At 39.5% G+C, this 12574-nt stretch overlaps 1 protein-coding gene across 1 annotated transcript; it reads right to left on the minus strand.

The window, feature by feature from the left end:
* Positions 1-294: 294 nt before the first annotated feature.
* On the minus strand, positions 295-5079 carry LOC107820359 (rhodanese-like domain-containing protein 4, chloroplastic). Its single transcript, XM_016646623.2, has 8 exons — positions 4012-5079; positions 3261-3363; positions 3092-3178; positions 2082-2156; positions 1928-2002; positions 1276-1356; positions 905-1150; positions 295-672 (listed from the first exon to the last, which is right to left on the minus strand). The coding sequence occupies exons 1-8, from the start codon at positions 4620-4622 to the stop codon at positions 625-627; spliced, it is 1326 nt and encodes a 441-aa protein (XP_016502109.2). The 5' UTR covers positions 4623-5079; the 3' UTR covers positions 295-624.
* Between the last annotated feature and the right edge of the window lie 7495 nt (positions 5080-12574).

Below are 12574 nucleotides of genomic sequence, written 5' to 3' on the forward strand. Positions count from 1 at the left end.
AGCTTTTCCAGAATCAATTTTCATGTTATGTTATAATATATATTCTCTATAACAGCACTTCACTATAACATCCAAAAATATTCGAGACAAACGAGACTGTTAATTTTATAGAGAGGTTTGACTGTATTATACTTTCCGAAATTGACTTTGAATTTATTTTATTTTTTTCAGCTTGTAAACCCCGTCACCCGATAATACAAAATAGATATCCGTAGAGTCAAATACTGAGAAATACTTCTTTCCAAGATCCAAATTGATAGACAAACAAGAAGCAAAAATGGCATAGTCTAAGTGTAGAGTTATTTCAAGGTTAATGATATTCAAGTTTGATATCCTTGTTCATTATGCTCTCACATGTCTGCATAAAAGAAAATGTAGTGGTAAACTCACAAGAATATGCTACAAATTAAGATGGAAGATAAGGACATAATAGTGTTGAGAATTAGGATATCTACTGGCACTAAAATTTCTCTCAAATGCATGTCATGTAATATTCAAAATTTTGTAAAATGAGGAGCTTCCATTGCAAACGATATATAGAATATATAGCTATGGTAGTTCTCAGCCAAAGTGGTATCTGAGGTCTGCTATGCCTTGGATATATGGCAGCCTGCAAGTCCAGCTCTATGGTTGTGAAGGCATTGGCGATGTTGGAGGCTTGAAATCAGGATACTGCATATAACATATTCAAAGCAAAAGATGTTAAACTTGACAGATCAACAGTGAACATAAAGTATAGCTTATATATGGTGTCTGGTAACGATCCACAACTCAACAATAGCACAATCTCAGAACTTAGAAAGAGAACCATTATCACACTAGGACCGGCAGATGTCACATGCGGATATCATTTAGGGATTTAGAGAGAAATGATGAACAAGCAGTTGAACACAGGAAAACTTACATTAGGATAAGGTGAAAGTGGCCTTGAACTTTTAGGTAGTGCATCTGCCTTGACTTCTGCGTTAGCGGCAGAATTGACTTCTGGAGTAGGCTGGGAACTTGCTTCTACTTTAGGTGGTGCAATATCCTCCTGAGGAACTGATTCAGTTTTCTCAACAGTGCCGGTGGATGCAGCAGGGCTTGCCTCTGCAGGTGCAGGTAGAGCATCGCTACTCATCGTCTCTGGAAGGAGCGCCTTCCCTATTTGCTGAATTTTCAAGGTGAGGAAAAAAACATGATTAACAAAATTGTGATTTTGAAGAAATATAATAAACCAAAATTTTGTTCTTCTCTGGTATGGGAACAAATATCTTGAGAAGATGTGGAGATTACCTTAATCTCATCTACAAGCTCCTTTGGAGCAATCTTAGTAGAAAGAAACTCATCAACTTGTTGCAGAGTTAGCTTTCTATCCTGCAAAGGGAAAATATTGTAATATTAAAGGACCTTTCATATTTAAAAACTTTGATCGCCGAGATCATTATCTATTTTAAGTAAGTATAGGAAGAGTTAGGTCGATGAAGTCACTCATTTGACTAGCAATCGGAAAATTTTCAAATCCCTTTGCCACTTTAACACTGAGAATATTCCTAAACCGTTATTGAACTGAAAACAATGTTTATGCATGAAACAGTCAGTTTAACGCATAGGAAAGTTATCTAGGAGTATCAATTATCTAAAAATAGCACATTCAACATTCCAGGTTTAAGCAAAGTTACCAATTCCTAATAATAAAAGAGCATAGAGGCCTAAATTAAGTAGCATATTATACAGCTTGCAGTTGAAATAGAGGAGACTGTATCGACTTAGCAACAGAAGTGAAATGACGATTGCCTGGCCATAAAAGAGTTTTATAAGTAAAATATAAGTACAAATTAAGAAGTGATTATCATAAAGCACTTTTCAGATGTGAAACGGACAGTTTTTTTCAAGGCTCATATGGCAGTTGCAAGAAAAGTATTCACTGCAAATAGCGCCAACAAACCTCTGCAAACAGGAGTTTCTTGCCAATCAGTTGGATAAGTGCAGCTGAACCTAACAGTTGCAGTATTGTTTCTACCTGAAAAAGGAACTAATAGTGAGCTATGCACTAAATTGAGCTCCACATAGGATGAGGGAAAAAGAAGTTAGAGCCTGACCTCTGAGAAGGCTAAAAGTCCAAGCCCAGCAGCTGCAGCAGCACCTAAGCCTACAGTAACAGCATCAGAACCTTCCTGCATATCCAAGTTCCAACTAAGTTCTTGCTTTGAAGTTGAGCATGTTAAAATGAGAAGCCAATATAGCATATGATCAAGTAGTTCTAGACTACTAGTTCTCCGTATTCCCTTGTAAATTTGATAATTGCGCATAGTTAACGAGTCTATGAAAGTGCATCTTGATTAACAATTAATTTCAGGTCTGAAGCAACAGAAACAGTTATGGGACAAACGACTAGTTGAATGTATGAAGTTAATCATGGAGCAAAACTTTGATTAGGGTGGGCTACAAGGGAAAATGTGGAGAATTTAGGAAGTGCAAGTGAGAGAGTTTGTAATATTTCACTAGCATCTATCACTGCCATACCATTCACTTGGCATTTTGATAGAGAAATGCGGAGTGGAAATGTGGAATGCAAAAGAGAAGTAAAACAGATTTCTGCAAGAGCTCCCAGAATTTTTCAAGTTTTTGGGTGCATTCTCTGAACCAAACATAACTTGAAAATACTTGGTCTGCCATACCATTGTCATGTTAAGATTTGCATCCAAGTTATAGTAATTCCTTGTATACTTTTTGAACTTCTTAATGCAACCACGGCATCTTAAACTTCTTGTGTGCACTGCAGCCTGATCAGTTTGTGCTACGTGCTATTTGTGACTGAATCTGTTCTGCGGTCTTACTTTCATATATTTTAGGCGACCCTAGCATACTCCATGTGGCTTCTTGTGCTGAAAACAAGCCATTCTCCTTCATTATGTTAGACTTCCTAAATGAACCTCAATCCTAGTGCTTGCAACAATATCAAAGAAACCATATGAATTCAGCAACTCTAATTGCTACCAAATGCAACTAGTTTGGAGTCAAGACAAAAGCGAATGCAATTGACGTTCTTGAACTCAAATGGGGTTATCACATCTAGTAATTAGTACCATGGTTAAGAAAGAGAACATACCCCAAGAATACCATCTAGAGCATCGGACAGATTGCTCAGATCAAGACTTAATGTTTTCTTAGGAGCATTCCAAGGAAGGCCACTGTTCTGCAGAAAGTGGAATTCGTTAAGCTTCATGCCACCAACTTGTTTTTACGAATAAATTAAGTACAACTAAATTTGTGAATACCAGCCATCCTCGGGGTCCTTCGGCACCACCTTTTATCGCATAAGCAGCTTTAAATCCATTTGCTGTGACTAGCTCCGCAACCAGCTCAGAGTTCCCATCAAATCTGGCTTCATTACAATTCATAAAGAGATAGGATTAGATTCAATTAATGGATAATTGGCTCATATAAGAACTCCGTACAAAAATTTTTGTATGAAAGGTGCAAGCGTGACAACCACATCACTATAAATTTCAGTTTGCCGACTGATCCTTGATTTATTCCTGATAAAACCTTGATGCAACACCTAGAAGATAACTTCTTGCAAATTTGCTTAACTGCCTAAATGGTTAACTGACAAGAGTGGGTTGCTCCAGTCGTGAGCACCCTTCATTTCCAACCAAAAGGTTGTGAGTTCGAGTCACCCCAAGAGCAAGATGGGGAGTTATTGGAGGGAGGGATGCCGAGTATCTATTGAAAACAGCCTCTCTACCCCAGGGTAGGGGTAAGGTCTGCGTACACACCACCCTCCCCATACCCCACTAGTGGGATTATACTGGTTTACTATTGTTGTATTGTTGCCTAAATGGTCACCGCATGTAAGATGGTGAGCATAAGAATTATCTTAAATGATGTCAGCACAAGCAATCCTCACAAAATTAAATTTTGATAACATCTTGCTGCTAATGTTTCAAAAATACTTCAGCAAGATAAGCTAAATACCCACATATTATCAGATGAAAAAATAAGTAACCAATTCTTTTCAAATCTTACTTGTCCAGAATGAACAATGTAGTATTCTCAGGATCCTTGAACTTCAAAGCTAGCTTTTTTAAGAACCCAGGCTTATCTTCACCCTTATAAGCAACTGTAACTGCCTTCTTCTTCAAACCCCTTATATCTGGACTCCCTACTTCCCTCAATTCAGCAGGTGCTCTTATATCAAGCAGCTGTGCGCTTTCATCATCTCCCAATTTAGCATAAGCTGTCTTAGCAGATTCAACACCCCATGACTTAGGCTTTTCAAGAACCTGAAACAGAACCACTGGCAAAGCCAAAGCAACAACTCCACCAGCTATAACCAAAGGATTGTCTGATGCAAAAGTGGTCACAGTTTCAACAACTGCAGTTGCATCAAAGTCAGCAGCAGGACTGGTTGTAGATTGCTCTAGTGCCTCCTCATATGTTAATGCTTTAGCTAAACCTGTAGTTAGAGCTGAGGATAGAAGTACTAAACCCCCTTGAACATTTCTTGATATACTCTCTACTGAACAAAGATTCTTGAATGGGAAAGAAATGGGGTGTGATGGGATTTTCTTGGGTTCATTTCTTCTATCAGATAGAACAGAGAGAGGCGTCACTCTTACTGCATTAATGGCCTCCATAGCATAATTCTTTATCACAAATTATAGTGGAATTTCTATGGGGTCTCAAGGAAAGTTGATTGGAAGTTTTCTAGCTATACCATAAGATGAGGAAATTGTAATACTAGCTAATTTTGATTGATATCTACCAAAAGTTTTTAGCTTTTGGCATATTTCATCATCAATTAGTGCAATTTGGCTGGTGTAGTACGAAGCTAGGGAGGTAGTGACGTGGAAGGAGAGGTGGATATCCCACCAGTCGATGGATTCCACGTGTCACATAAGGATCATAGAGCTGTTGATTATGTAGACTAATTTACAGATGGATCGAGAAATTTATTTTGCTGAGGCAATTGTGTGCTCAAGAATTAGTGCAGGAAATGATGATTTTGTGAGAGTACCACTACGTTTTGCTTCACTTCAGTACACTGTACTCCAGTACTGGACATCTTGATTTTCCACTAGCTTCTAAACAAGCAATGAACGAAAGCCCATCTTTCATAATAAAAATTTTACTACCTCTCCAGCAAATTAGCAGTCCAGAAGCTGCGTAGTGCGATGTTGGAAAATGGATCTGTGAATTCATAATAAATGATGACAAGTTATCAACAGAAGTAAACTAATAAGTTGGTTTAACTGAATTTTATTCTTTAATCACTTCTTCAGTAAGTGAATTATAAGTGAGGAGATTTGATTTTGTAGTTTATTACAAATGTTATGTTAGTTATATAGCTCTTTTTAAATGAGATCAATAAAATAACAATGGAATAAATAACGCAAGAAATTCTTGCCCCCTGTATCTCTTGAAACTTAGTAATGCAACCCAGTAATCTTTTATGAAAAAAAAGAAAAGAATATTTGCATTATCTATATGATTAAGAAAAATAATATTATGACTCTTCCATTATCGGTTGATATGGACTTAGGGGTGTTCATAAAAAACCCGAAAAATCGAATCAAACCGAAAACCAAACCAACCCAACCAAAAAAATCGATACTTTTTGGTTTGGTTTGGTTTTGGTTTTGAATTTTGAAAACCGATCAAATTTGGTTTGGTTTTGGTTTTAATCAGAAAAAAACCGAACCAAACCGACTATAGGAGTAGCTATTTCTAATTTATTATTACACCTATATATATGTATATTATTATACAAAGTTTCAAAAAATTTATGGTAAATGTTAATAGTTTGCACTTTTAATATAGTTCTTTACCTTTACATTCTAGTTTGATTGGTAGTTTTCTTTTGTTTAGTATATAGTTCTTTACCTTTACATTCTAATTTGATTGGTCCTTAAATTATTCATCACTATTTGATTCAATTATCATCAATATATTTTGGTAAATAATAGATTTCTCAAAGGGCAATTGATTTGATAGTGTTACATTGAAAATGTGGTCGCCGGAATATGTGTTTGGTAGTGTATGTCTTATATTTAAGAAAAAACCGACAAATAACCGAAAAAACCGACATAAACCGAATCGAGAAAACCCGACTTAATTAGTTTGGTTTGGTTCTAATATTTAAAAAATCGACTTATTTGGTTTGGTTTCTTTTTAGGGAAAAATCGATCCAAACCGAACCATGAACACCCCTAAATATGGTCATATGTATAGTATAATTATAAACACATTATTCACAATTTTGTTTCATTATAACTTATGATAAATGTGTCTTTCATTAACTTATTACTATAAGGTATTTAATAAAAACAAATTGAAAATATCAAATGTTGGTCAATATCTTACTTTTCATATTCACTTTTATACCACTGACAGAACTTTTTAATTTATTTTTTGAAAATTCACACACTTATCTCTTTTAAAGAATCATCAAATCATTTAGCTAGCGTTTGACCATAGATTCCCAAATTTATTTTGAAAAATCGGATTTGGGTGAAGTTTGTTTGAAGATAAAAATATGTTTGGACATAAGTTTTCAAAATATATTTCACTTTTTTTTTTTTGAAAAAACATGAAACATGACTTATACCCACAAGTTCTAAAAACTATAACAAAATACCCAACAATACTTTTATCAATAACATTCATTATATTATTGCAAACCATAGTCCTCAACATAAATAAATTTGGTACAAAATTATCATTTATAATGAAGTACATAATACACTATCAGATGACCAAGAAGACGAAGCAGCATTTGGATGCGGCTAAAATCGGAGAGTCCGATTTTGAGGTCATCATGGCATCACATAGCTCGTTGCCAGAAGCCTCGAGGCACAGCTCGAGGCTTGATGAACTAGAAGGCTCGAGGCATAGCTCGAGGCTTAATGAACTAGAAGGCTCGAGGCACAGCTTGACCTCGGGGCAGTTCAAATCGGTGGCTATGATGAACGAGTGGGGGATTCCCAAGGCAAGTGGTTAGAGCTGACCCAGTCCATAAGAATAGTACAAGCTCGTACAGTGGTATTAAATAGTTGTACCAGCTGTAAATCTTTGTAATAAATGCACATTTACTATGTTGGGATTCTCCCTCCTATATAAAGGGGACCCTTGTTATTTTTTGCACACATAATATTCAATACAAGAACATTCTATGTTCTCTACCTTAAACACTCTCTATTGTCTTTCCTTTGATTTATTACTTACTTTATTGCGTTTCATTGATTGTTCTTCATTTATTACTCATCATTAATCGTAAAAGAGCCTCATCAAATCTCTCAGAACTGTTAGGCCTTCATCGGCTATCTACAACCTAACGTTTTAGCTCGACCTCGAAGCCCCGTATAGTCCGGCTCGAGGCCCCGATTCTCGATCACTTGGTATGCATAACATACTATTCTCAAAGCTCTTATCTTATTTCTAGTCTCACACTTAGCATCTACTGCCTAATAACTAGTATAACAATAAATCACATATTTTTAGAACCACATAATCAAATTTAATTATTATTACAATTTTCGAGGTAAACAGTTTGGCGCCCACCGTGGGACTAAAAATAATAGTGATTGTTTTCGTGCTGGTTTACTAAAAAACACAAGTTACTCTTCACACTTTTTCTTGCCCAAGAATCTTTGATTTCAGGTCAAAATGTCTAACTCAGTGAATACACATGAAAATAACGGTCTGGAAGACCATGGAGAGAATGGCGTAGCTGTTCCGGGCGTCGATGTATCACCGCAAAACCCTGAGGATGCATCAGAGCCAATCCTTGTGGACGTGGTCCGCGCAACGCCCAACACGTTAATATAAACTCCCGTACTAACGGGAATGTACGCCAAGAAGACCAACAGGAAGATCAAAGAACTCCAGCTCGGGAGGAACGAGAGGTTAGCCTTCACGTTATTTTTGAAATGTTGCAGGCACAACAGTTGGCAATTGCACAACTGCAAAGCCACCAAAAACTCCAAACACAGCAACTACGAAAACGGCTCCTCGAGCCGAACAGGTACCCGAAAGATCGAGCAACAACGGGTCAGCAACCGACCCCACCATTATGAAGATGCTCGAGGACCTCACAAAGAGGATTGAATCGGGCGAAAAGAAGATAGAAACTAATGAAAAGAAGGTAGAGACCTACAATTCAAGGGTCGATCAGATCTCAGGTGCACCCCCGATTCTGAAGGGTGTAGATTCAAAGAAATTTGTACAAAAGTCATTCCCATCAAGTGCGGCTCTGAAGCCCATCCTGAAGAAATTCAGAATGTCTGATCTCCCGAAGTACAAAAGAACATCGGATCCCAACGAGCATGTCACCGCCTACACTTGCGCCGTAAAGGAAAATGACCTGAAGGACGACAAAATTGAATCCGTCCTGTTGAAGAAATTTGGAGAAACACTTTCGAAGGGGGCCATAATGTGGTATCACAACCTATCTCCGAATTCGATAGACTTATTCGCCATGCTAGCAGGTTCTTTTATAAAGGCACATGTCGGTGCCATCAAAGTTGCTACAAGGAAGTCCGACGTCTTCAGAATCAAACAAAGAGAAAACGAGATGTTACGAGAGTTTGTATCTCGCTTTCAAATGGAACGAATGGAGTTACCACCAATCTCCGACGACCGGGTAGTGCATGCCTTCACCTAAGGTTTGAATGAACGAAGCTCGATAGCTTCAAAGCAGCTGAAGCAAAACTTGGTGGAATATCCCGCCATGACTTGGTCTGATGTGCACAATCGATATCAATCGAAGATTAGGGTCGAGGACGACCAACTGGGAGCCCCCTCGGGCTCACTATATCCTAGCAGGATCCTAGAAAATGAGCCAAATCCAAACAAGGAAAGGTACCAACCATACACCGAAGATCGAAGAAACGCCCCAAGGCGTAACATACCCTGAAGCGACCGAAGGATAGATCGAGGTCAGAATCCTCAGGGACTCGTAAACAGAGCCGGATTCGACAGATACACAGGGCTGACTGAGGCACCCCGGTTATCTGAGTACAACTTCAACGTCGATATTTCAGACATCGTGTCAGCCAAAGGTAAAATCAAGGACACCAGGTGGCCAAGGCCGTACAATCAGATCCGTCGCAGAGGAACCCTAACCTGGTGTGCGAATTCCACGGCTTACACGACCATAGGACCGAAGATTGCAGACAGCTCCGAGAAGAAGTAGCCTGACTACTTAGCAAAGAACACCTCCGAGAGTTCCTCAGCGACCGAGCCAAAAATTAATTTTAGGAAAGAGAGGCGAACAGGAAAAATGAAACAGAAGAACCACAAAATGTCATCCATATGATTGTTAGGGGAGTCGACATCCCACAGGAACCCACTATCAAAAGAACAAAAATATCCATCACTAGGGAAAAATGAACTCAAGGTTATATACCCGAGGACGCTCTCACATTCAACGATGAGGACATCGAAACCCTGTCTCAGCCTTACAACGATGCACTGGTAATTTCTTTTCTTGTGAATACATTTCAAATTAAACGTGTACTTGTGGATCCAGGTAGCTCAGCCAACATTATCAGGTCGAGGGTGGTGGAGAAACTCGGACTGCTCGACCAGATCATGCCCGCCTCTCGAGTCCTTAACTGATTCAACATGGCGAGCGAAACAACTAAAGAGGAAATCACCCTCTCGGTCAACGTGGCCGGAGCAACCCATAATGTCAAGTTTCATGTCATCGAAGGAGATATGAGATACAATGACTTGCTCGGAAGGCCATGGATACACTGCGTGAGAGCAGTACCATCAACCCTTCATCAAATGATGAAGTTTCCAACTAAGGAAGGAATAAAAATGGTATACGGGGAGCAACATATTGCAAGAGAGATGTTTGCAGTGCATAATGTGGCACCAACATCGATACCTTCCATATCGAATGAGCCAAAGGATAAGCATACAGCGAAATAGAAATCACAAGCTACATCCTCGGTTGCACCCGAGCGAACGAATAAGGGACCGTACCGCATCCCCGAAGAGATCAGTTGAAGCATATCGAGGCTCAAGCGCCATCACAGCTGAGGTATAACTGACTCCCTTTTTAATTTTGATACTAACCTTTGTGCATGCATCTAACCAGAGCTTCAACGTACCTTCCATCTTGAAGATCTTAGGTTTTAAAGCATGCATTGCACAAGCATGCATTGCACTCTTTTCCTTCGATCAGATTTTATCCCAAGAAGGGTTTTACTGGCAAGGATTTTAACGAGGCAACACCTATATGCTACCTAAGGAGAACTCAACAAGTATTCAAGGCTTCTCTTCAATCAACCTCGAATACTGGGGGGAATACCCCCCGGGAGGTCATCTCCCTAGAGAAATCAAGACAAGCCAAAGAGGGTCTCAATAGGAAAATGATTTATCAGGCCGAACGGTCAAAAGAACCGTGTCCGCATAGAATAGTCGAACCTTCAACGGCGGAGACTATGTAATACTTGTGCCAAGTAATCAAGGAATACATTTTGACTTTTACCATCAGAATGATTTGCGCTCCAGAGCCAATTACTATTTTTACAAGCAACGACACCAAGGCCAGAAAATTCCCAAACTCTCAGGGACTGAGATTAAAGGTTTGAAGCCGTAAGACCTCCGGGCCTGAAACTTCGAGCTCATAAACCCTCAAGGAGGCAACGTCAAAGAACGACTCCAGAGCCAAGAACTCTCGATGTCTCGGGGACTGCCTCCCTATCGAACTATCAAAAACTCGTGGCCATAAGACCCCAAGCGGGCAACCTCGAGCTCGAAAGACCTCCATGAGGCATCATCAACAATGTAAGACCTCCATGAGGCATTTATCAATAATATAAGACCTCCATGAGGCATCATCGAAGCTATAAGACCTCTGGGCATGCCCAAATCTGTAAGACATCAAGCCAGGCATGAATTATACTTGTACCAAGTAACTTATCTATAAGACCTCAAGCAAGACATGTTCAAATTTATAAGACCTTACAAAAGGCATAATCCTGATCTTAAATCTAAGGCTATATATTCGAACTGTTAAGACCCCTAAAAAGGCATACCCTCGATATAGATGCCGAAGTTACTTCACTCGGGGACTAAAAGGATACGACCAAATATAATAACTACGGTCATAAGGCTGTACCAGCCAAATTAACGCGACTCGGGGATGCCCGACCATCGCCCTAAAATTACAGGCCTTCAATTACTTCGAAAATACTTCAAAAAGAACCGGTTAATCAGGCTACCCTCAACATAAGCAAAAGAGCTTCGATCATATCAGCTCCAAACCACAAAAAGGCTTCGAAACAATTCAGCCATCGAGCGAAACCTCCCGAGGTGCTCATCTGTCATCACATAACGACTCACAATTGAGGTTCTTATCGAATCGTCGAAGAGTCGGATGAACACAAAATTTCAAAAGTCTTTAATGAGGGAAAAATAAAGCCTATACTAGAGGTCGTACCGACCCAATGCGTAAGAGCCACTATCGTCAGCCTAAATCAAAAGATCATACCGACCCAATGCATAAGAGCCACTCTCGCCAGACTAAATCAAAGGGTTGTACCGACCCAACGCGTAAGAGCCTAAGAGCCAACCTAAAATTCAAAAACCCAAGGGTCAACGAGCTCGAGTCAAAACCCGACTCCAGAATCGAGCCCAAACACGGTTAACTAAAAAGCGCTTAAGGGAAAATGTATAAGAGCCTACGGGCTAGCCTAACAAGCCTCAGGGCCAATTTGTAAACCTAAGGGTCAACGAAAGACATACACAAGCAAAGAGAAATTCAAGAAATATATCGAATATAGCTTATATATATATATATATATATATATATATATATATATATATATATATATATATATATATATATTTATGGGGAAAATACAAAGTTCCATTTACAATGCTCTCTAAGAGCCCTATACACAGAATCAGAAAAGAATTGCCTATTCTATTTTTTTCCTCGGGGACTTCGGCCCCATCAGACCCTTCCTCATTATCTTAGGAATCAGAAATGAGGAATTTGGCATCATGTTCATCCGCCTTGGCCTATTCTATCTCTTTTGAGAGATCGAAGCCCCTAGCATGGATCTCCTCAAGGATTTCCCTCCGGAATTTGCACCGGGCATACTCATTGCTTCTGTTGTCCCGATCGAAAGCCCATCTCAACTTAGCTCGAGCAACAACAACGTCTTTCAAATAGATGACCACTTTCTTGTCAGCCTTATCCCGAATCTCTTCAGCTTCAGCTCAGGCATCCATGACCTCGGCCTTCATCTCCAAAAGGTCAGACTCGAACCTTGCAATCCTGCTCGTTTGGACCGAGCTGTTTTCACGGGTGTTTCGGAGCTTTACATTGAGGGCAAAAGCCTTGGCCAAAGCATTCTTCTTGGTCGCAGTATGGGCATCTATCTAGGCCCTTAGCTTGCTACACTCGTACTTGGCCTGGCCAACCTCGCCGCAAAGGTGTTACAGATCCTCTATCCTGCTCTACAACTGAAGTATCAAAATATCAGTCTCTGAGGATAGAAAAAGAAGCATGCATTCCCTCGGAGTAAAGATTACCTATTTCTCAAGGTGGCTTTCGTAGTTCAGGCTTCGA

The sequence above is a fragment of the Nicotiana tabacum genome, chromosome 7 (genome assembly GCF_000715075.1).
Source record: "Nicotiana tabacum cultivar K326 chromosome 7, ASM71507v2, whole genome shotgun sequence".
Lineage (NCBI taxonomy): Eukaryota > Viridiplantae > Streptophyta > Magnoliopsida > Solanales > Solanaceae > Nicotiana > Nicotiana tabacum.

Bases quoted from the DNA above. Each gene is read 5' to 3' on its own strand.
- LOC107820359 (XM_016646623.2), bottom strand. From the start codon at position 4,622: ATGGAGGCCATTAATGCAGTAAGAGTGACGCCTCTCTCTGTTCTATCT. The intron at 2,157-3,091 runs GTATGTTCTCTT...TTGGATATGCAG, and splicing joins CTCTAGATGGTATTCTTGGG to GAAGGTTCTGATGCTGTTAC. The intron at 1,151-1,275 runs GTAATCTCCACA...TTGAAAATTCAG, and splicing joins AGCTTGTAGATGAGATTAAG to CAAATAGGGAAGGCGCTCCT.